The sequence below is a fragment of the Micropterus salmoides genome, unplaced genomic scaffold, assembly GCF_014851395.1.
Source record: "Micropterus salmoides isolate LMB-PRFRI ecotype aquatic unplaced genomic scaffold, ASM1485139v1 Ms_hic_scaffold_4208, whole genome shotgun sequence".
NCBI classification, from domain to species: domain Eukaryota; kingdom Metazoa; phylum Chordata; class Actinopteri; order Centrarchiformes; family Centrarchidae; genus Micropterus; species Micropterus salmoides.
The window spans coordinates 1-25,000 of NW_024043605.1; the positions used below are offsets into that span (position 1 = coordinate 1).

General features: G+C 43.9%; 1 protein-coding gene across 1 annotated transcript; it reads right to left on the reverse strand.

Moving 5' to 3' along the window:
* Positions 1 to 475: 475 nt before the first annotated feature.
* Positions 476 to 15,085, reverse strand: LOC119887510 (C-terminal-binding protein 2-like). Its single transcript, XM_038698300.1, has 4 exons — positions 14,290 to 15,085; positions 6,170 to 6,324; positions 2,338 to 2,482; positions 476 to 707 (listed from the first exon to the last, which is right to left on the reverse strand). The coding sequence occupies exons 1-4, from the start codon at positions 14,309 to 14,311 to the stop codon at positions 496 to 498; spliced, it is 534 nt and encodes a 177-aa protein (XP_038554228.1). The 5' UTR covers positions 14,312 to 15,085; the 3' UTR covers positions 476 to 495.
* Between the last annotated feature and the right edge of the window lie 9,915 nt (positions 15,086 to 25,000).

A 25,000-nucleotide genomic window follows, 5' to 3' on the forward strand; every position in this document is an offset into this window, starting at 1 on the left:
CACACACACACACACACACACACACACACACACACACACACACACACACACTCTATCAGCATTGAAACAGGTGCAGGGAGGGAAACACTGTAACAAACTCAGGCCTGATTATGGCAGAGCAAGGTATCGAGGGACCACAGTGACAGAGGAGAAGAGTCGAAAACAAGAAGAGAGAACAATGGAGATATAATGGTGAGCATTACGGTGGTGGGATGAGAGAACAGTGTGACAGAGAAAAAGAAGCCAGCCCAGAGGGAGGCGAAACAGACAACCTTGAGATAATCTGTGGGACGGGCAGAGGGAGAAAAATAACCTTATCAGGGCAAGGAAATAGAAGGCACACTGAGTGGCGAGAGGATATGAAAACACAGACGTGAAGGCAAGGAAGAAGGGGTGAAAAAAAAGCCTCAACAGAAATAAGAGGAAAGGTAAGAGTTAGAAAGCCGGAGCAAGATATTAAAAACAAACAGAAGTAAACAACTGAAAAACATTATACTAACCGAAGCCTATGAGGCCCAGGGTTTCGCCACGGATGCGGGCGGCGCCGGAAGCCACCTCGCGGATCTGCTCTACGCTCTGGACCCGCGTGCCCTCCCGGAGAGCCTGGTAGAGCCAGGTGTTTCGCCGATAAAGGTTGAGGATGTGGCACAGGGTGGAGTCTGCCGTCTCCTCCACAGCTGCCGAGGGAATGTTACACACAGCAATGCCTGAAGAAAGACAGAACAGTTAATAAAAAATTTACTCTAATTACAGTATTCCAATATACGTTTTGTCCTGTTTAATTACAGTATGAACAGTTAATGATTAACTGGGATGTTGGCTGATAGATTGGTTGAACTTCTGGTTATGTCATTTAATACATATCGTCATGAGAAGGTCTGAGATATGAATCAATTCAGGCCAGTAAGAGATTTTTTGAAAAGATGGTAATTAGACAAATTGCTACCATTATGTGTCACCACATGGCAAATTAGGCAAAACTACATAATACTGTAAAATCATCATGAACTGTGTTCCACTGGAACTAAGACACACAAATTGCAACACATAAAACAAAAAATTTTAATAACTCATTTGCGTTATTTTTCATCACAGTTTGCTTTGAATCACTAATTTGGGTGACGGATCACCATGTGACCATATCATCCTAATATAATTTCTATGCAATGCAATATAACTTAAGTCATAAGTTATATTGCATTATTTCCAAGTCTTATTCCATCCAAAATGATGTGCACATGCATAATAAAGAACGCTTTAAACACTTTCTGTCAAGATCTCCCCCAGCAGTAGAATTCTCATAATTTTATTGCTTTCAGGGACTTCAAACCCCTGACCTTATGGTATTAACTTGCCTATCCTTCAGCAACACAAAGATTTCCATTATCGACACTTAAGCACTTCTGCCTGCCCTCATTCTCCTCTAATGTCCTCATCCCACTCTGTATCCGAGTGTAACAGCGTAGCCGTCTCTGGACAGCAAAAAATAGCCAGAGCCTGCTCAATCAATGGCCCCTTTTCTTCTCCCTGAGAACAGCCGTCATATCAGCGCCGCCTTCTTCAGGCACGATAGCTTTTGACTCCTGCGCTGCGAGGCAGTGTGCCTTCGGTGAGTGGGTGGCAGTTAGACACAGTATCTCGCATTGGCAGGGAAATGGCAGCTTTGTCAACTGTAAGGGCTGTTTGAGTCACCAGCCTACTGATATAAGCCTGGGTGGTGGTTCAAAGAGAAGAGGGAACTCTTCTCTCTCTCTCTCTGTGTCTTTCCCTTCCTGTCTCTTTGAACATTGTGGCTCACTGTGTGATGTCCACCATTCATCTGACTCTGTAATTCAGCCTTTGATACGGTTCTGAAAATCCATACAGTAAAGAAACAAAGAAACAGTAAAAATGAAGCAGTCCCCCTCTAGACGAAAATCATCATCAACTGCAGCGCCCCCCTTTGGCCATTTTTCGACATGCCACATTGCAGTGGCAAAACAAGCAAATAAGCAGACAGCGATCCACACTACTCGGATTACCTTAACCCTGCTCTTATTTCCTCATGAAGAAATCAATACATCACTGGATAAGGTAAGCTTCATAGCAACACAAGGCTAAGATCTTGCTCAAACATGAAAAACAAAAATCTCTGAAATGTTAAGACCGTTAAACAGACAGATACATTGAACAGAACGGAACTAAAAAAATGCACATACAAAAAAATGAAAAAAATAAAAATTATATTATTTCTACTCTACATTCTGTGATACATACAACAGAACTAAATACTATGCATTACAGGATATGACTTGATATTGGTTATGTTTTTGCCAGGATTGTTTTGAGAGGTCGTACCCAGCTCTCCAGCAGCCTTGATGTCGATGTTGTCGTAACCACTGCCGATGCGGATGATGATGCGTAGAGCTTTGAACTTTTCCAGGTCCTCTCTGGTCAGGGTGATGGTGTGGTACATCATGGCTCCCACTGCTTCATTGAGCACCTGCAGACACACACAAACTTGTGTGATGAGATTTTCTTTCTTTTTTCGTTCATTGATCTGCATTTCTTTTGTTGACCATTTTGTCCGTTCATTCACCCAATGTGGCTATTAGTCCATTTGAGTTCATAAGAACCCAAGACAATCACAAGATCACATTCCATCCTGAAGAGCCATGAGCATCATGTCGGACACTGGAGAAAGATTTCACTACAGACATCACATGACCGCAAGCAGCATTGACACAGACCTCCTTTTACAGACCTGCGCTGAAGTGGAACAAGTTATTATATTGTGTCAGAGGGGCTGCAGTTCCACATGGTCATCACAATTGCACTCAGACCTGAGTGTGTTTATGGACAAAGGATCTGGGCAAATGACTGTACAGATAGGTCAAGGCAGCTACTGATCGCAGGATAAACCTTAAGATATGATAGCATGTGGTCAGCCTAACAAATAAGAATAAAGAATAAAGATAAACCCTTTGACCCCTTTACATCTGGCAATTGAATTCTTCTTTAATGACATAACCTCAATCAGAGAAGAAGCTTTTACATGTCACAGTTTAGCTTAATAAATAACCGCATGGTGGTGCTGTCGAACCCAGAGCTATACAGATCAAATCACTTGTTCCTTGCTCATGACCTAACTTTTGTCTAAATTTCAATCAAATCTTTTGACAGATTTTTGAGATCTCCTGCTAGACAAGACAAACCCTTCTTGGTATAGAAAATCATAAAATGTACTTGAGGCAATTGTTTGCCTCAGGGTGAAAAAAAGGGTATATTCAGTCACCTCGGGGATGGGGGGTGGGGAGGGGAAGGTTGGCTTCGCTGCTCCTCTGCCACTTGACATGGACAAGGTGACCTGGCCTGTGATTTAGTCTGATGTGGATCTAAACTATTCCACCTCAGCCACGGCCCCCTGTCAGCACCTAAATAACAGCTCTGCATTCACCTCCAGCCAAACTGCATTAGCTTTCCTGTGATTAGCAGATTAGCTCTGAATTTCCATACTGCTTTTATTAGAGCAGTGTCCCGGACAGGCCTTCCAGATACTAGTTCAAGGTTAAAACACAGCGGACACGACCACACACCCTTTGTCTCTCCCTCTGGGCCGAGCCTAAAGGTCTAGTGGTGTTGTTGAGCTGGAGAAAGAGTCTTTTTTTGTGTGGCCTTTTTACTCTGAATGTAGTTTATTTTAATGGAAACTCTGACATAATCTATATCCCCCTCTCTACTGTAACCAAAGCCTTATTGCATTTAGTGACTAAAATCATTACTGATGATTCCTGGGCTTTTCTGACACGTCAGCGAGGCCTCCCCTTTTGGCATGGTGAGCGTGAGAGACAGAGTATACTGTTGAAAAGGTTTGATTCGATGATACACGTACTCTATGGTTTGTGTGCATGTGTTTGATTCTGTGGCTTACTTGGGAGGGCATTTATGGCTATGAGGTCATCCCACTAGTGCGCATATTGTGAATGTAGTGGGGATGAGAGGTGGTTGTAATGCTGAGAACAGACTTTCTCCACCTGGCATGGAAGATGTGCTGTTCAAAATGTTGCTTTTAGCATTTAGCACTTCTTAAAGGGTGACGAAGCCATGATGAAAGCTATACAGAAAAAAGCACAACACCACACAATAATGTGGAGTATGCTATAAAGAGAAAGCTATGATCCTTTATTGATTGCAGCTTTCAAATCCACTTCAGCTATGAAGCAGAAATGTGAGTAAAAGGGGGGAAGAAAAAAGAGATTCTTTGTGAAGTAATAAGCCAAACACTCTAGTGAACATTGACTTAAAAGTAATAGTTTGACATTGATCATACCAGTCTCATGTCAGTATAGTAAGTGTAAAGCTACCACTATCAGCCTTTTAGCTAGCTTACAATACAGACTGGAAACTTTATTGAAGTTTTGCTAAAGTTCAATATTCACTGCCAGTCTATTTTTGATGGGAGCCGTGTCAAGCAGCACAGAGCAGGTGAATAAGGGAGGAAGTCAGACACAGAATGGCACAGAGAATCAGGTTGATTTTCAAAGTAAAACACCCTTTGTAGACTGCACAGCCGCTTCCTGTATCTGTTTGCCTGGCGCCATTATCCAACACGTTTTCCTCTAGTTTTGTTTGTTGTTGTAAAATGTACACACACTGTGCCCACTCTGATTGGTGAGTAGGACCGTAACAGGACGCGCATGGCGCTTGTGATTGGCGAGCAGATCTGTCACACAAGGATGAAAATGGAGTTAATTGTTTAATCGTAACTGCATGACTGTTTAAAACGGGTCAGATGCGCCTTATAATTAACCTACATTTTAATCGCTGTCTTCACGATTAGCTAATGTGTTCTTTCAAATTGCAATTTCGATTTGAAAATTATTAATCATTCAGCCCTATCTTTGGGTCTTGTGTTGTTGCATTTTAGAGACATTTTATGGATAAAACAAAATATTAGTAGATCCTCTAATTGACCCTTCACTAAGCCACGCCTCCTTTAGTTATTCGTAAGTTCGACAAACAGTCATAGTTGTCACACATTTATCACGGCACTGCCACTGTTTATTACTGCACTCCCTGGAGAAATATTGTCTAATTTTTGGAAAAGGCGATCGCAGAAAGAAGCAGACAGTTTTGCAGTTGCAGGCATAATCTTAACACCACAACTGGATGAATGGTCAGGCACAATGTGATAGCCCAATGTTGACTCAATGCCATATGGGCTATCATCCAACTTTTGCAAGCCACATGTAAAAAGTTGAGTCACGAAAGACAAGGGATCATCGACCTTGGATGGTAATGTTGGAGCGCAGGTGCTGTGTGCAGGATTTGGTCTCACTGAAGTAGTATTGTAATACAATCTTGATAAGTATTCACCTTTACCTTGAGTTTCTGTATTTTCTGGTGTGCATGGAGGAGAATGTGGCAGCTGGTGTCTGGCCTGACAACATCATACTGAAACTACTGAAGTTATCAGCGCTACATCTCCGCATCCATGCAGCAGAACGAAGAGATTGGACATTTTCAATCTACACCTCCCCTCTGGGTATCTCGACTGCAAGTTATTACTGTGAACTGCTGAATATGCTGGTGAGGTGAACATTACAATCATGTTTCTCCTGATAAGGCAGTGTTAAAACAAACAAAAAGCCACCCACTCCCCCCTTCTCCTCACCGCCCAAGGTCTTTGATTGAATTGATCTCTATGCAAATGCTTCGTTTTTAATATGTCCCATTTTCATAAAAACAGCGAGAGGAAAGATGTAGCGGCTCTCACTCCGTCTGCAGACGGAGAGATAGCACTTTGGTGATACCCATCGCTGTGGCCATATATTGTTTTGCAGCCACGGCGCTGCACAAAAAGCAATAAAGAGCCTCTACAAGCCAATGTAATTACACTGCATCCCCGCCATACAAGACTCTCTATTAGAACAATGGCATTGATATAGGCATTGCACTCTGTACCACAAAGTGACATTAAATCATAATGAAGCCACTATATTTTAACTGGCAAGTGCTTATGGGGCCAATATAACGCACTTCACATATCAGCGCTGTGATAGGAAAAGAAAGATGCAGGAGTGACAGGTTCCATCTCCCCATCAACTTTCTAATGCTCTGATGTGGAGCACAGCAAATGTGCTGTGTGTGTGTGTGTGTGCGTGTGTGAGGTGACTTGTGTGTTTCCTACCTTCTCATGTATCTCCTGTGTGGACTGAGCATCACAGAAAGCGACAGTAGCCAAGTCTTTAAGGATGGGCATCTCCACGGTGCAGTCACGTCCATCCAACAGCGCCACCAGGGGGCGTGGATGCATTGGCCCGTTCATGATTTGGGGCCGAATACCTGGAGACAGATGGAGAAGGGAGGGAATATTATTTTTGGTAGAAGAGAATATTTTTTTCATCCACATCTCAGCACTAAGGCTTCAACCCTTACCACTCACAGTGGTCGGTAATCTTGGAGTTTTTATTTGTAAAGGGTCAGTTCAATAATTACAAATAGACCTACTATATTTTTCCATTTTTTTCCACTCACCTCAATTCTGAGATTTCTGCCGCTGAGATTTCATTTATGGTGCATTAAAGCATTAAGAACCACTGTACTTTCAAATAAAGAAATAGTCTCTATGAAAACGGTTGTTTCAGCAAAAACACACACTGCCGTTGAATTTGGTTAAATATAATTATTCAAAATTTTGAGGTGGTGTTTCATGGATAAGCACACTGAAAGAAACAACCATTATTATTAGACTAAAAATCAGCAAGTGACAGTCTCATTCCACCAGGAATCAATTAATCACCATTTCCTTAAAAAATAAAAGACTCAGATGATAATAAGCTACTGTGTGTGTGTGTGTGCACATCTCTGGATTTGCGTGTTCACATGTGCTGATTAGGATATAGCAGGAAGCAGGGTTTCTCCAAACTACCAAGCGTTGCTCAATAAATCAATGCGCCTACTCAAGACTGGATTAGACCCAGCCTCATTTACAGGAATCCTCTCGGTCTCATGGCTCCCAAAAGCTTACATCACACACAAAAACCCACACTTACATAGATACTTGAATGAAAGTGGATAAGAATATACCAAATGCAGGTGCATATATTCCCTTGTGTGTATGTATGACAACTGCACACTAACGTGCATACACTTGTAGTTGTTCTCATATCTCGGGTCAAGGGAGAGGATCCTACATTTACCTCAGTGTGAGTGGAGCCAGCAGCTGTGGAACAGAAGAAGAAGAAAAAAAAAAAAGACAACTGCGAGCAACACCTTTAGAAATGAGTTTCACTGCTGCCCTGCCTCAAAAGAGCCATGTATCATTGAAATGGAGAGCATTACAGAGAAAACGCTACAAGCCTGAAACAAACCCACAACCAACTCACAACTGCACTTCAGCGCACTTGACATAGTGAGTGTCGCAATTCTGGTTTTGTCTCTGCTCGACTCGTTCTCCCTCCCTCTTGCCACTTTTCTCACTTAAAGTGAAGAGAGCCGAGAGGAGCCGAGCTCCCCAGTGGGCCGACCTTCTCACACATCCCACTGAAGAAGACATGTCGCGCTGAGAAGACAGACAATTAGGAGTCCTACTTCGCACAATGTTAACAAGTGAGGAGCATCAATATTCATGCTGCTCGCCGCTCAGAAGCCAACAATGGATGGATGGACCTGAGAAGGTAAGCAACTGTTCCCCACTGAGTACCAGCGCCCTAACATTGCACAGGCCATGATCTTCACTCTCAGCAGCTCTGGATGTGTCCGAGCTAACAGAACAAGTCAAAAGTCACCTCAAGAAGTGACCTAAAACAGATGATTTTACATTTGTATCTAATGTTTTACTGCTAAGATCTGCATCTGGATGCTCAAGTGGGACCTCATTCCGTGCATGTTTGAGTGCAGCAGGTGTGTGCATCGGTGCATTTGTGCGTGCTCTTAAAAGTTATCCCGAAGATTACGATGACGTCAGGGGTTGATGTAAGGAGCAGGGTGGAGGAAGGGAAAGGGGAGGAGTGGTTGAGGAGGGCTTATTAGAGAGTCATGTTCTGTGGGATTACAGCAGCAGAGAAGGCTGATTAGGGCAGATGAAGGTGAGATTAGGAGATTTAAGATTGAGAAAGTTGTGGGCCGTTGCACAAACAGGCCGCAATGCGCAGTGGGTGGAAAAAAATAAATAAAAAACAGGTGGGAGGGGGAAAACAGTGAGACAGAAGAGTGAAATTAAAATGTAAAATGAGTGTGCATAAAAAAGAGACTAAACACTGCCTCTTAGCTTAAAGAGCTCCCACGGGACATATCAGAGAAGAAGAGGAGGATGAAAGGACAGACAGAGAGAGAGAGAGAGAGAGAGAGCGTGAGAGAGCTCATAAATGACAGGAGAGACGGAGGCTTTAAAGAAAGCCCAGCTGACAGAAAGCCAGCAGTCCAGCAGCTCAGCCTCTCAGAGCAGGGGGAGGATCGGAGCGGAGGTGTCATCTCCCCATGCCATCCTATTGTCATGGTGATCACTTAACAGGCGTTGGCTGCCAGTTTTAATGCACTTTATTTTTAGCACCACTGGCGTCTGCGTCGAGAGTTGAGGTCGGAGGCGCAGACGCCCGTATCCTCCTCCCACTCCCAGTGCAAAGGGTGGAGGAGATGTTTTCTCTCCTGACAGACAGACAGACAGACAGCCGCCTTCCCCCCTCCTCCTCCTCACCCACAGCCCACCACCAACCACCATCACTGCTTCTGTGCCTACTTATCAAACCCCCTGTTCAAGACGGCGGGAAAGGTGAGGCGTGGCGACTTGGCTGTCTGAGCCACATCTGAAACTGACAGCACGTTGAATATTAATGGAGACAGATGGGAGGTGAAGTCCATTAAACCAAACTGCTGAGGGTGTGACTGACCACATCCGAGACAGTGCACGCATGCATACAAGTGCTGAAATGATCCACAGAAAATTAAACAACGACAATTTTGATAATCAAGTAACTATTCGTCATTAATAAAACAGAAAATACAAAAACAGTTCAAGCCTCTCAAATATTAGGCTGATTTACATTCCTCAGTTTCATATAATTGTAAATTAAATATCTTTGGGTTTTGGACTATTAATCAAACAAAAACACATTTTGAAGATATCTGACCATTATGGTAACAGACATTTTACAGATTGAAGGGCTAGATGTTTTCATTTCACCAGCAAATTGCCAACTATAAGCCAGGTGCTAGGCAGGCGATGGATAATGGGTTTATCAGAATTTGTTTGCTCATATTTAATCATACATGTGCAGTAAAGCCAAAAAAATAAGCTAAATGAAGCTTAAAAGCTCAGGCAGTAGCACTGCAGAGTTGGTTGATTTCAGCATTACAGTACAAGCAACCTCTTTCACGTCACACAGTGTCATTTGATTCAAATGTATCATCAAAAATATTGATTAAGGCATTGCAGATTTGCAGCATGCAAGGCTGTCCTTAACAGAACACCTGTAACCTTCTACCTGCTTCATTTAAGCCACTAGTTACTGGTTTATACAGATCATAGATAGCAGTTGGTGTGCAGGTTAGAGAAGCTGTGAGTGAGGAGGTATGGGAGAGGAGCGGCTGTCAGGCAGTGTCAAACCCTCAGGCTGAAGTTAGACAGACTGAACTCCATGAATCATCCACTGGGTTTCTCTCTGACCTTTCAGTCTCTTACTCTTCCAATCTCCCTCTCACAGACTCTTCCGCTGTTCCATTTTACTGTATTGTCTGCGGCAGTGTATTTTCACAGATCTCTCCCTGTTACGATAGCATCTTCTGACAGCTCCTCCTTTCTTCCAGTGTCTAGCTGTGTATCTCTGCTTGCTCACTGTGTATCTGCTTCTCCTTCTTCTATTGCTCTTTTCACATAAATTTCTTCCCCACCACTGCAATCATTCCTCAGCTGTCTTTTAGCAATCACAGCCCCTCCTCTCCCTGTCACCCTTTCACCTCAACACTCCTTCTCTGCTTTTCCTATTATTTTTTCCCCTTCCCTCTCACTCTGCCGTGTGTGTTCTCTGTGACAGACTGATTCTCACTCTGCTGATTTTGATGGAGAGGAGATGATATATTTGGGCAGGGGAAGCAGGGTGGAGACAGGCAACACTCCCCTTGTGGTAAACTGACAGCATGTACATCAAACCAGTCTTAACCAGAACCACTGGGTCTGTCAGTTTCACACCACCACCACACCTGGTTCAGATGCATTCATGACACTCTTCTCATTACCTTTTCCCTCTATGGTGATATTTGACAGAATGTCTGTGGTTTGTGAATCTAAAATAGTCTCTAATAATGTATATAATCATCTAGAATATCATCTCATGTGTTTAAATATGTTACATGTAACAAATGATACTGTGGTGGTGCTGATTGCTATCAAAAACTGGCAGGTTTATCAGATGTTGCACCGTCACCTGCCTTTACTGAAGATGATCATGTAGATTGGGAGTAACAAACTTTATGTTTTTCACTCATTTCATCCACTGTTTACAGGGTAAAAAGGTCTGCATGTCTAGTTTAAAATTTGGTTGAAAAGACATTTAGGTTGCATGTAATTATTGTTCTTGACTACATGTTGAAATAGAAATTTAGAAACAAGCAATCAGCAGATTTCTCAAAATTATTATTCACTGTCCTTTTAAATTTCCCCAGTTGCGCCTTCAAATTTGTTTTTGGATTTAACTCTTGGCATGGTTGCAGTTCCTCTCAGCTCTTCCCACAAAGCACAGACATGATAGATATCAATAAATATCTAAAACAGCTTCTGTATTGCATTGCACAGAAACAAACCTTCTCCTCCACTTTGACAAACTCTCCCTCTCAGCTCTCTTGTTTCATCAGCATTGTTAACAGCTCGCTCAGAGGCAACATGCAGAAATAAAACAGGGGTTGTTCAGCAGGTCTGTTGTATTCTCCGCAGGCCCCTGTGCTGTCGCCTGGTCTACAACACCCAGAGATTCAAACTGAGCCGTGATTCGAGCAGAGACAAGGAGGAGGAAATATACTCACATAGAGTGCATCAAATGTCAAGAAATGTACACAGTGAGGGCAGGGCGCTGCTGAGTGTTGGGGGGTCATGTCAGAACCACAGGAGGCAGAGTGCTCTTAATTTCACTCCTCCATTAATTAATCCCCTTCATTTCCTCTCATCTGTGTTCTCGCTTCCTCTGCTTGTTGCTAAACCGTTTCCAGGCTTTAAATGTTTGTGTGTGTGAGATGATTTGGGACGAGTACATTTTCACTGAGGGAGGTAGCTGCTGTCGTGGGTTTACCTGCCCAAGGAATACATGCATGTAACACATGTTTGCGCACACACACACACACACACACACACACACACACTGTGTAATGATATATTTTGTCAGATCTAGGGCTGCAAAAAAACGTTACATTAGCGATTAATCTATGAAAAAATATCCTACTGAAGTAATTGCATAATTATAAAATGTCAACATTCAAGAAATCTCTGCCACAGGTAACCCGAGTTCAAAGTAATGTTTGCTTATTTAATCTGACCAATAATCCAAAAGGATTTACTTATGTGATACAAGTTACATAATTTTTATTAATCAATTAATTGAACTGTTTCAGCATATTCCACTGATCTTTCTGTACATGTTGCTCATTATTACTCCACAAAAATGGTAAGACACCTCTGCCTCCTCAACTGTTCTAAAGATTTACACTAGAAAGAATAAGTATGACCTTGAATTATACTTTCATGATTAGTACTTTTAATAGAATAAAAGTACCACATGATGCTTTCTAAAAAGGACTCCTTTATACTTCCTAAAAGCTCCAAAAGATTTATCATGTTGGTTTCAAGATGATGAAAAAGGGCCTTGAAATACTTTTTTTTTTTTTTTTTTAAACAGTATTCATTACTGCTAGATATTATGTTACAAAAAGTCTCTGCAATAAAAGGTGGTAAGCTCAGTTAGTCGTCTATAACAGAAAATTGTTCTCAATTAGAACACACAACTGCCGTCAAAAATGAGATCTGGGTCACAATGAAAATTATTTTTGGAAATCTAGGTCTCTGGTAAAAAGGCTTAAAACCACTTGATGTAGATTACTAGCATTTATGAGATCAGACTTTTTCCCTTTTTTTTTTGCTCAATCTACCTTAGTCATCACTATTTTAATTCTAATCATTCCTGTGGACAAATACCCGAACTCGGCCTAGGCTGGAGGCTGCGGTTCTTGAGCCAGCAACACTTAGTCAGAGTCTGGCAGCGGGACGCAGCAGAGTGGCGCATCGGGAGATGAGACCAGAGTTTCCATTATGTGAGAAAGAGAGCAGGGAGTTTCTTCCTACCGCTGGCCTCTGCTGCTGGTATTATGTTGCCTCCGTGAGGAGAAGAGGGACCAGAAGGGAACACGGAAACGCAGTTGTGTTGCGGTCAGAAAATGGAGGAAAAACAAAACACAAAGAGAAGAAGGAGAAGAAAAAGCAACAGAAGTCACTTTTAGTGGTAATGTGAGACCAGACCAAGTCCTCCACCATACTATCATCATCTGCTGCCACCGGTTACCTAGCAACCCAAGCTGCTGTTTTGCAGGTGGCTCCTTCTTGACAACAAGGCTGGGTGGGGGCTGCTGCTACTGCTGCTGACCGCCAATAGTTACGCCCATTTACTGTGCCAGCGTGAGCAGTACTGTGCAAAAACATGACCCACTTCCCCTGGTCAACATAGAAGGAGGCCGTGTGCAGGTGGGTTGAACATGCCCATGGAGGGGCAAGTGGGAGTTACAATATGGATATGTGGCCTGTGCACTGTGTGTGGGGTTTGATTCGGATAGCCTGCCCCACTTTGGATCTGGTTCCAGGTTGGCAAAATAGCTGAAGGCTTCTCATAATAAATCGCAACTGAATTTTTGCCGTTTGAAACTGAAAATGGCGCTGGCAGTTGATTATATCAGCTGCAACTAATTAATGATAATTCTCCAAGTAACTTGCCGAAAGGCCAAATGAAAACTTGGTTGTGGTCTGGCTAATGTGCTCTCTGCAATTTGGCATCTGTGCTCGGCCAAAGATAATATGTTATAGACACACCTACATCACTTGTGAGTGAGCTGTGTGATTTTGCAGTACAGCAGAGTTTCACTAGTTTTCCGTATTTGGTACAAGTAGCTCAAGAAAAATAAGGTGTGCAAAAGTAAGTAAGCTAGACCAACTGTAGTTGCTTACAAATGGATTTAATCGGAATATTCATAACCCTATATTCATATTCAAACCTCAACACTAATCATGTGCAATGTGTGCAATCATGTGTGCAATAAGTGTTCTTGTGGAGGCACAAGTTACAAAGGCAAAGTGAGATCTGCATGAAAACACAGACACAACAGGAATGCACTTGCATGGATGTGGCAAAAAAAATGAATAGGAACCCACACACAACCTTGGCGGACTGCCAGTAGCTTGGCTGTGGAGCAACGGAGAAGCTTGGCATAACACACAGATGTGCCGTTGGGTCAAACAACACTTTGTTTTCCTTGCTCGAGTTTCCTCCCTTTTCATATGGCACTCTGCCAGAGTCTGTACTTCTGCTTTACTGAGGCTCGATTACTCATTTACTACTTCCCCCTGTTACACACACACACACACACACACACTTCATCTGCCAGTGACAGCGCGGTCACTGCATGAGTTGTAGTGGTTGAAGAGCGGGGTGATGTGAGTGAGAGGGGGAGGTGGGTATAAGCACCCTTTGTTGGCAGCCTCCTCCCTGGCCTTCCCTCCCTTCACTTCCCCAAAAGTAGCACACAAAGTCCACTTGTGCTGTGCTGCCAGTGCCCCACCCCTGTCACCACCCGGCTGCCCGCCACACCAATCTATCCCCTGCCAAGAAAATGAGCGCACGCCTGTTTTAAATGGTACCCTCTGTGTGCATGGGCGGGCCGGGCTCACACTCCACCACGGGACAAAAGCGGGTGTCAACAGCAGCCATGGCATAACCACGCCGGACCTCCCATCCCCTCCCTCTCTATTTTTTCCCGCTCTTTTATTCTTCGGTGTTGCCCCGAGCTACAGAGCGCGCTCAGAGCCCGAGACCACAGAGGAAGCGAAAACACAGAGTCAAGTGCAGCAGTGCAGGATAGGAAGACTTTGAAATGACAACACTGTTGGACTACTTGCCTACCTTACCAACTACACAACACACCAACTCACACACTCATTCTCCCCTCCTCTCATCCACACTCCCCCAACCTCTCCCCATCCACCTACCTCCGTCCCACCTCCCACATGCCAGACTTTATTAGACATCCAGAAAAGAAAACAGGAAACATGCTGCTTGCCTGGAAAATGTTGTCTCCACATTCTTCGTCTTAAAAACTACACATCGCAGCAAAAACAGAAGATGATTGAGGCAAGTTGATGGGGGTGAAAAAAGCAAAAAATCTACAAAAAAAAGGAAGTGGAAGACCCTCTGCAATAATCCAAGGAGGGTACCACCCGCCCCCCCCCCACACACACTTTTCTTCTCCTCCTCCTCCTCCTTCACTCCTTCAACCCCCCCCCCTCCCCCCTCCCCCGGAATTGCTCCTGTTGGTCTGGCCCTGTTGGTGAGGGGAAGGGGTTTTTGCGGAGTGAGCTCTCACTAAGCCCCAGGCTGCATCATCTTCAGTCCATGCCTTTGAGGGCTGGGAGAAAAGCACCATACACCCGCGGTGTCCTTATGTGCGCGCACGCGCGCGCGCACACACACACACACACACACACACACAGCAACGTGCAGGCTGGTGATCGAATGGTGGCGGGCTGGAGAAGGCGGGGGGGGAAGACGCTTTTGTCCTTTTTTTTTATCTCCCAGGAAGAAAAGGCAGTGGCCGGGGAGCGCGATGGCTGGAAACTCTCTCTGCCGCTTCCTCTGCTGTCAGCTGCGCAACATCTATTCACTGTTCGTCTCTCTCTCTGTCTCCCTCTCTTTAGCTATTTTCTCCTGCCTTTGTCTTAGCTGATAATAAACCGGGAGGGGCAGAAAAAAAGATCTTGCGGCAGAAAAAAAATTCTGTCTAAATCAAAAGTGCCAGCTCGAACATGCAGAGCTGAGCTCTCTGGACTCGCACAATTTACTCCCTGGCTGTGTTCACTTCATAGGATCCGCACACATAACACACTCGAGCACAATCCCTCCTCCCTTTTCCCTCCTCCTCCTCTTCCTCCTCCTTCCTTTTTTAATGTTTTATTTCTGATCTGGACTCCACAGTGTTTTAAGAACGCCTGCCCCCTTTTTCCCCCCCTCTCTCCCTCTCCCTCTCTCTCCCTCTCTCTCTCACACACACTCTCTTTTGCTATCGTTTGCTCCCAGCCTCACCTCCCTCACCCTCCCGATTATTTGGTTTCCTCCTTTGCTTTTCCACTTTCATCTAGACCTCAACAACCCCCCAAACATCAGACACACACACACAGACACAGACACACACACACACACACACACACACAGACACACACACACACAAACACACACACACAGACACACACACACACACTTTGCGGGTTACCGGGAAGAGATTGGAATAGTGACATACACACACTCACACTCCCCTCCCTCGCTCTGAATATGTAATACACACACATGCACACACACAGACTTTAAACCAGAAGAACAATGCAACATTCAAGCCACTCCAGCAATAACATTACAGCTGAAGAGTTGGCTGTTTTTCACACCATCAGGGAAGTCATCAGAGCCGAGTGTGTTAAGTTCACAGTTTGGTCCCCGGAGGGAAGAGGAGGGAGGAGAGAAAACTGACAGATCGCTATGCTGAATGACTGCGAGGACGAGCGGCTGAAAACACCCTGTTTAGAATAACAATGTAACCGGAGCCTCCCTGCAATTCTGCAGCGCGGCCAGAGCACAGCGACGCACACACACACAAATACACACAAATACACACACACACCACACACACACACACACACACACACACACACACACACACACACACACACACACACCTCGCCGGCTGCACGACAGGCGCAACCAATAGACAAAGAGCCCGGCACGGTCACACGCCAGAACCGATTATCACTGACAGTAAAGTGGTAAGGTGGAATGGCCCGAGCAGTTTTGGCTCAGGGACTGGGTGGATGTGTCCATCCCTGTGTGAAGCCACTTTTCTCTTTTGTGCAGAATAATTGTGTGTATCCACTTTAAGTGTGTTTTAATGGGTGTGTGTGTGTTTAGGTGACTATCAGGGCTGTTGTTTCTCACTGGCAAAAGCCCAACGAGCAGAGACACAGCATGTCAGGCGAGCCGCCGTCTGTAGCAATGACACATCTGAGGGAGTGTGACCATCAAAGACAGCAGCCCCCACTTCCTGCCAGCCGGCCAGACATGCCAGACATACCGTACACACACACACACACACACACACACACACACACACACCCACCCACAGTGTACACATATACACACTCTTGATGGAGTGTGGGGATACGCCTGCCCCTCTGATCTTTCTCTCTTCAATAACATTAAAGGATGTGCAGGAGGAGGGGGCCGCTGACTGACAGCAATATGTTAATATGGAACGTGGCGGATCACAGCTTCTCAAAAGACATTCTGAATGTGGCTCCAAAAGAGTCATTCTGCGAGGTTCTGGATATTTGAAGAAGAGGCGTTATTAATCAACACTGGAGATTTTCTGAATGGCTGCCAACTTCGCAGGTCAAAAAGTCAAATATTATTACACTCCAATGTAAGCTGTTTAGATTATAGATTATATCCGACCACTGCTGATCCCTTCACAGGTATTGTTGAGGTTCAGTCCCTGAAGGATCTCAGAGGGTTTTTTTGTGATTACTTGGCCCAGAATGACTGAATTTTAACAGTTTTCCAATAAAACTGACAAAACCATCATAACCATGATGATGTCATTTTGCAATAAATCTCAACTCGACTTGCTGATGAGAATTTTATGCAGTAAGTTCCAGTGAGAGTAAAAATTTACTTGTGAATCTTAGAGAATCTTAGTAGCTGCTACCCTGTACAAAAAACTAGACCAGAATTCAAACACACTTCTGTGACTTTCTTTTTACCCCAATCTAGTCCTTACAGTAACCTCAGTGCCTCCTTGAATGCAATGTAGAGTTGTCAGCTCCATCAATCAAATGATTAGTTTTGGGTATCAGATAGGAGATGGTTAATTTTTTTACATTTTAAAATGGTCAATCAAAAGTACGTGTTGAGCGCGACGAATAGCAAGTGCTGCCTGAAAAGACAAGTTGAGGGGAGGCCAGACTTTTTATTTATCTTTAGCTTATAAAAGCAGTTCTGTTCTGGATTGTTGTGCATGAAACTGCAGTTTGACAATTGTTTGTGTTAAATTAGTGGGGATCTGAAAACAAAATGCTAAATCTCTAAAATATCCCAAGGAGTGGTTGAGTTTGTGTTAATTCTTGTGATCACTAGTTGAAAAATTCCTAGAGGGACTGGCTCCCTGAAGATCTGCTTGTGATCTCTCCAGTAGGTGCCATGGCTGACAGTCAGAGGCTGATGAGTTCAAAGCGATGCAGGTCTCACTGGACAAAGCTGGTATGGGTTACGTGCAGCCACAGGCCTCGTGCGAACAAATGCTATATGCTCCTGACTCTGGCAGTTGACGTGCATGTCGTTACATGTTTGGAGGGGGCGAGTAAACATGAGAACAGATTGACACAGCAGGTCCTTCCCACACCAACACACACTTCCTCTTTCAGATGTAGAACAGCCAGACTTGGGTCTAAACCAGTATTGAAGGCTACATCTGTTCGCCCCTCAGCCTCTGTTGCCATACAGCAAAGCCACAACCGCACCTCAGAGCAAAAGCATTTGTGCCTGCGCATACCCAGATATTACTACTCAAACCTGATGCAGAACCACACACTCATTATTCAGATGAATTTATGACCTAAAGTAAAGCTAATCAATACTCAAACTCATTATGCATTTATTGTTTTTAGTTCTTTTTCCTCTCCAAAATCTGTGAACTTTAGTTGAATACATAAAACTGGTGAAAATCTGATTTTAAAAATTCCATGCATGCATGTCTTTTTTTTGTACTTGGAAGTTTTCTGATTTATAGTCTGCTCATGCTGCTTTTCTCCTCTCTTCTTTCATTTTTCTAATTTTTTATTTCATTCTGACCAGTCATTGTGTAAACACCGGTGATCCACCTTTTCTTGGATGCTTAGGCATGCACAAGGACTTAAAATCTGGGTAAAAATCTGTTCAAACCAATCTGCTTCTATTTAAAAATCTGGTTAGTTTTCTTCATAAAAAGTAAAAATCTGTATAAAATGAAAATTAATATAAAATGAAACTACAAATCCACGGTTATTGGCAAAAGAGTCTCTGTGCTATTTTTCCTTAGATGCATTTTTCTTTTTGAGGCATAATAATACATTTTTTATTTCAAATTCAGAGTTAAAAAATTCAGTTCAGAGTCTACATTCCATCTCCCGCCTGCCGCATGACTTCTTAAAGCCCTAACCTTTGGCACAGTGAGACATCAAGAGCAGCGGTCAGGGCCCGAACCTCGTTACAGTCTGTGTAGATTTACCATTGAGAGAGAGCCCTCTTCTTTAACCAGCCTAATTATACTGTAAGCACCCTTTTCCTGTAAGCACTGGAACTTGGCTGCTGAGAGGATGCTGGATGTAGAGGCCTGTTAAATCCCCCTAAAGCACTTAAAGGGATTTTAAGAAAGCAGTGTATTGTTACTGTACTGACTTTTTGTAAGTTTAACTTGGTATCCAGAGTATGTTCTGTCTTATATGCTTATGTTCCTAGTGCTTTGTAAATAAAGGGTCAGTGTGCCCAAATTATAAGACACATTTTCTCAAATACCTCTAGCGGTATCTAAAAAAGCACAGTTTTGGTTTGATGTGCTCAAGTTTTAAGATGCCTGTCAAAATGTCAATATCTCAAAATCGGTGCAAATAAAACCAGAACTATTTGCATTGCTATGTACAACTAGATGTAAGTGAGAAAATAAGTAAGTTTAAAAATATCAATATGTACTCATTTTCAAACAGGCCTTGTGTAGTCCAGTTGAATCGGTTTGCCTGCCACTTGGTACAATTTGTTTGGGCAGATCTGAACACAGCAGTTGTTCTCTGCACAAACACACCAAGTACCCTTTGAAGTAAGTGGTCTCGGTCCAGTCACAAAAAAAATTCTGGAGTGGTTTGTTTGCGGTGTAAATGTGATCTAACCTCAATCAGACACAAATACAAGGCATGCTCTGCAAGTCAGGGGTAAACAGATTCTGTAGACATTTATAGATTGCATACTGGGATGCGGATGAGCAAAATCGACGGTCGCTTGCAGCATGACTTAAGGTCTGACCTGGACTAGCAACAAAGTGTGTTGCCTTCTTGATCTTTGGTATATTTTCTCTCTCATTCCCGACCCCGATACATGACTAATCAGTAGAATGTTTCCCCTTGGCTGAACTAAGGAGAAAACGCAGCAAGTATACAAACCCATTATTCTGATGAGAGCAAAAAAACTATAGGTTTGAAAACACCCTTAGATTCCAACTGGGCAACTCTTCCTTGTACTCCATGCATAGTGAATGAATAATGCAATATCATCTTAGCTAAAGGTCATATTTGTTCGCTCAACAACTTTAGTTTAGAGCGTAAACCTCTGAGGAAACAAGCTGTGAGTGGATCCAACCAAAATATCAGGAGAGTCGCTCCTTATAACATAACACACTGTACAACACAGATACATGCTGATAAGAGGTTTATCCTTTTGCTCTATAAAAACATCCAAAAGTCCCCAGAGATTTTCTTTGTCCTTTATGCTCAGTGACACTTCTTTTTGGTATTTAGGTGTAAGATGGCTGGTCTTCAGGGGACTGGTCATTCTTGGTGTGACGAGAGGTGGAGAGAGGGCGGAAAAGAGAGCAGCACTAATGTAGTTTTTGGTGACTCAAGTCTAATTTCCCCATGGTGAATATTTATTTAGGAGGCCCAGGTTTATCCACTGAGAGGCACCTGCCTCTCAGCAGCCAGGGTAAATAACACCCCCTAGGCATGTATGCAGACACACACACATACTCGCAAGAGCCCCCACCCCCTCAGCAGCGGTCCAGATAACAACCCTGAGTCAACACTGCCTCTCTCTGCTTTTTGTTTTCTCTGCCTCCCCTCCTCTCTTCCCCTCCCACGTTCCAATCCCTGCGGAACTGTGAGGACCGGGGCTGAAAAGATGCAGGGATGAGGGACAGAGAGATAGTGAAAGAGAAAGAGCGAGGGAGGAGGGCTAAATTACAGCATGGGAATGCAAATGAGTGTATTTTATTTGGGGGGAGCCAAGGAGGGCAAGCAGGCTTTATTTTCCAGGCAGGAACAGCCCCCCTGTGGCCTCTGGATCTGTTGCAGTGAAGGGAAGAAAAGCGAACATTCTCACTCTGGCTTTTTACTTGGGGTGGAATAAAAAAAGAAATATAACAAATATAAAACCCACAACTCTCAGAGGCTGGTGCAGTCATAAAATAAAATGATATTTTGCTGCGCTTTCATGCCGCCACCACTGCCGCCGCCTCCTCTTCCCATCCCTCCTTCACTCCCTCCCCCCCTGCTCTTCGTCCCGCTCTTCCCACTGCAGAGACACACTAAAGTTGCTGAAATATGGGCACAAATCACAGCCTGACCAAACACAGCACTGCCACCTCCCCCCATCTGGAAAAACAAAGTGAGAAAGTGAGCGCGTGCAAGAGGGAACAGGACGAGCACAGAGGAAGCTGAGTGAGCCAGCTGCAGGTGGTCTCCAGATGTGGTGGCTCTGGGGACGGGCCACTCTGGCGCTGTTAAGGGCGACTCAGAGCGCCCTCCTTCCCCTTTTCCTTCCATTGCTCCTCCTCCTCTCTCAGTGACAGGAGCCATCTGGCCTGGCAGAGAGAGAGGAGACGCAGCAGAGACTCCCACCCTCCCAAGTGTGGCCCCTGCGTGCCACTCAGTGGAGTGCACAAGTAAATAAAATGCACACACACACACACACACTACCCCCTGCTTTCCCCCCGAAGCTGTCACATGGCTATTAACCCATAGAAGCTGCGGCCCAGCTGTGCTCCATTACGATAAATACACCAGGGTCGAGGGGTCTTGTCAGCCAGGAGTCAGCCATCAGAAAGTATGAGGTGTCCACTTACAGCCTTTTAAAGCTCACTTTGCTAAAGAGTTACAGCCATTTTCATCATCATAACCCCCTCGCTCCTACACCCTCTGGAAAGAAACTCCCACCCACCTACTCATCCACCTCCCTCCACCATAGCAGATGATATTTCACACGTCCTCTGGCAGAGCAGACCCCTTCTCCACCACCCAACATATCCCCAAACCCACTGTAACAGGAGTTTACACACGATATGACACCTGGAACACCTGACACCTCCCAGCCACACCGACGCTGCCCTACTTCCTGTACGCTGTCAGCCAATGCATTTCACTTGTTAAAGCACAATTACATGCAAGTAACAACATGTCCTAAGCGAAAAAACTATTGCAGAGACTCAAAAACATTTCCTAGTAGACAAAAAATTGTACTTGTTTTATTCAGGAAAATAAAATAGCTTTCTGCTCTCCCATTGTCAGTCATTACAACTTTGTTAAGAATACTTTCGGAAAAGGTTAGTCAGTTGAACCCCTGGCTGCTTACTGCAGGTACATTTGGTCTTTGTATGGCTTGGGAATACTCTAAAAGGATTCCTGAGTAATAGTCTATGCAGTAGAAATTGGGAATGGAGGAAAATGGACTGTAATGACTGAAAGGGTACCGGGTAGAAGCAACATAATGGCCAACGAGAGCGATGCAGGGTTAATGCTGGACTGTTCTCTCAGATATTACTGAACGTGTCCAATTAGCATGTACAACATATGAAAAAGGGAAGGAGGGGTTTGCCCTTGAGTAGTTTTTATTTATTCTATTAGTTCATTATCTTTGCATCTGCTCTCTGGCATACTCTTAAGTCTCTGTCCTTCAGGAAAACAGCAATCAGCTTGCCCGTTAAACAAATAAAGACACTAATGTCAGCAAATAATGGACAGAAGTATTCTTATGTGAGTAAAATGTCCTAAAGAAAAAAACAACAACACAGAGCTCCAGATCTTGAAGGATTTTCCCCCCTTATCCTTCCTGCCCATTTTACATTTTCTCACATGGGAGATGTTTTGAGATTCCCGCAGTGTTTGCTGGCTGCTGAGCTGAATGAATGGCAACCAGAAGCATTGATTTGCAACGTGGGCCGCGGATCAAACCACAGGACAAAAGACTAGGCAGGAGGACAGTGGAGGAACACAGTGGGCCACATGGGAAACTAATGACAACTGGTCGATCGGGACGACCACAACTGACCACAGTCGCGCTCGTTCCAGGAAGGAACAGATCTCACAACACGGGACAAGAAAGGCTAGATGAATCAGCTGCAACTACACAATGAGGCGGCCCACTGTGGTGGTAAAAGGAACGAGTTCTTTGAGGAGAAAAATATCCACAGGAACACAGATTACTGTTCTACCATTTCATTCCTTTTCTTCTCCTCCTCTCTTCCTCAATCTTTTTCTCTGTCCTCTTCCTTTCCCCAGTCCCTCCTCACTGGCCACAGACCAAGAGGAAAGTAAATATGTGTGTGAGGCAAAGCAATCGGTTAACCTTTGAAATACCCTGGCAATGAGATCTGCCGCTCTTTACTCTTTTCAGCTGCAAAAAAAAAGGAAGAAGAGAAGAAAAAAAACACAAGGTTGGCCACCACTTCAGAGGGGATATTCAATATCCATGAGCTTTTTCATTTCACACTGATGAATAATTCAGGGTGACCTGCCCACCACTGAGTGAGAGAGAAAAGAGGGGGAGGGAGACAAAAAAAAGAGAAGGACTAGGGAGGTGCGCAGAGGTAGTTGTCTGTTTTAGTGGATGCAGCTGTTGCCGTTCGACATGCACAAAACCAATCTCCTCCCCAGCTGCCGCGGAGAGAGGAATAATACATGGCAGAATTGACGACAGATAATTGGGGAGATTATATCAAAGTGCTGCCATTCTTACAGCGCAAGCAGTGAGCACACATTGTTGCCATCCTGTAAACAAAACAGCCATGGGATAGGGAGACTAGTAGAATAAACATGACAATGCGATCTCCCAAAATAGCTGGTAGATTCTCCTCACCAATCATAACATCACAAGATGAGCACACACAAACATGCATCGTCACACTCCTTATCTCACCATTAGCACTTAGCAGTCACCTTTAGGCCTGTGGAAGAGCAATTCCAATCAGCTGACCTCTAGTCATCGCAACGCAACCTGAAATATGTCTCAAAAAATGTGAAAGATATAGCTACTTCCTTCAAGCCTGAATTTTTTCAGCTCATTTTTTTGGCCATTTCAAATCTAATTTAGGACCCATTTCATTAATAAAATTAACGCCATTTCACACCATTTCACACCATTTCCTCAGAAATATAGGTTCAGGCAGTCAGAAATACTTTATTGACCAACCCACTGACCCTGACATGGCTCATAAATAAGTCGGGGATAAAAACTTCTGTCTCACATAAACACATTTGATCGACGAAAACTCAAGTGTTGCAAACTCATAATACTTTTAAAGACCCATTGACATTTGATAGTAGCAGCAGCAGCAGCACAGTAGATGAGATAGAGAAAACCCTCTACACTCGAGGCCCACTTTCGGATCAGGGATGCTACTTCTGACCCTGTGCAGAGGTCAGCTGCTAATATCGTGCACGCACACAAACACATGCACAAAACACTCAAGCTGTCACAAGCAGGGGGAGACCAGCTGTTCCTCATTCACTTGAAGGCTCCGTTCCCTCCATGGGTTGGCTGGCTTTGCAGAAACCATTAATCCCTCTGTGAACGAACCGAGGGTTTGGAAAGATCAACCATGAGAAACAGCGAGGGAGGGGTGTGCGGGGCGAGAGGAGAACACTTTTTTCTTTCGCTTGTTTTTTTTTTTCCTGAGAAAAAACTACTGCAGTGGAAAAATAGATTTTCCTGGCCATATTTCCCCGGGGACACAAACAATACAGAGGCCAAGTGGAGATGGAGCAACAGATAGTTCATGTAACATTTACCAGCTTCTCGGGAAACTGGAGACACATGACAGAAGGACTGCACACAGATAAGCGTTTAACAATCTACAGATGAACAGTGGCCTTTTAACAGCACAGTCATCGCAGGAGCATACATTGCTGAAAGAAAAATATTTTTCATTGTTTTGGATTTGCACTTGCACACCAGCGCATCAGGTTTGAAATTAAGCAATGACTATGAGGTTTGAGCGCCCACTTTTAAACTTTTAATTTGAAGTGGTGACCATTTGGTTCCACTGAGCCCTTTTATATAGTCTTCAAATTTTAGGACAATGAAGCAGAACAACGGCCCTAAAGATGCAGACATGACAAACCGCATTTTTTATGGAACAGTTGAGTATGCTTGACAGACCAAGACCTGAAGTCACATGATCTCACACCAACTGATTTAGTTTATTAAAATTGTTGTTAAGTTGTCTGTTTAATTTCTGTACCCTCAGTAGTACACACAAAGGGTTACAATTCTTACACTTGACACATGAAACACTTAATTAAAGCTGAAAGTAATTGTAAGTAAGTAAACTTTAACCTCATCTCATTTCATTTCAAATTCAATGTGCTGGAGACAGACCCAACACGACAAAATGTCTAAATATGCATGTTTTGCATAGATACAGTAAATCAATGCATATACATGGTAATGAACGATATTAATAAAAGAGCAGGGCTAGAGTGATTATTATACAGCTAAATTCCCTGTAATAACCCCTGACCAATGCCATGTGAGCTGAAACCTCTTGTCTGTCTCCACTCATTCATATCAGAGGGATTAGTGAGGATGACACAGACTCCCACTAACACGTGACGCCTGTATAGTAGAATCTGAACACACACACACAAACACACACGTATCCATTCTAGAACTCATACACGCACAAACACACACAGATGGCCGATAGGATTTCC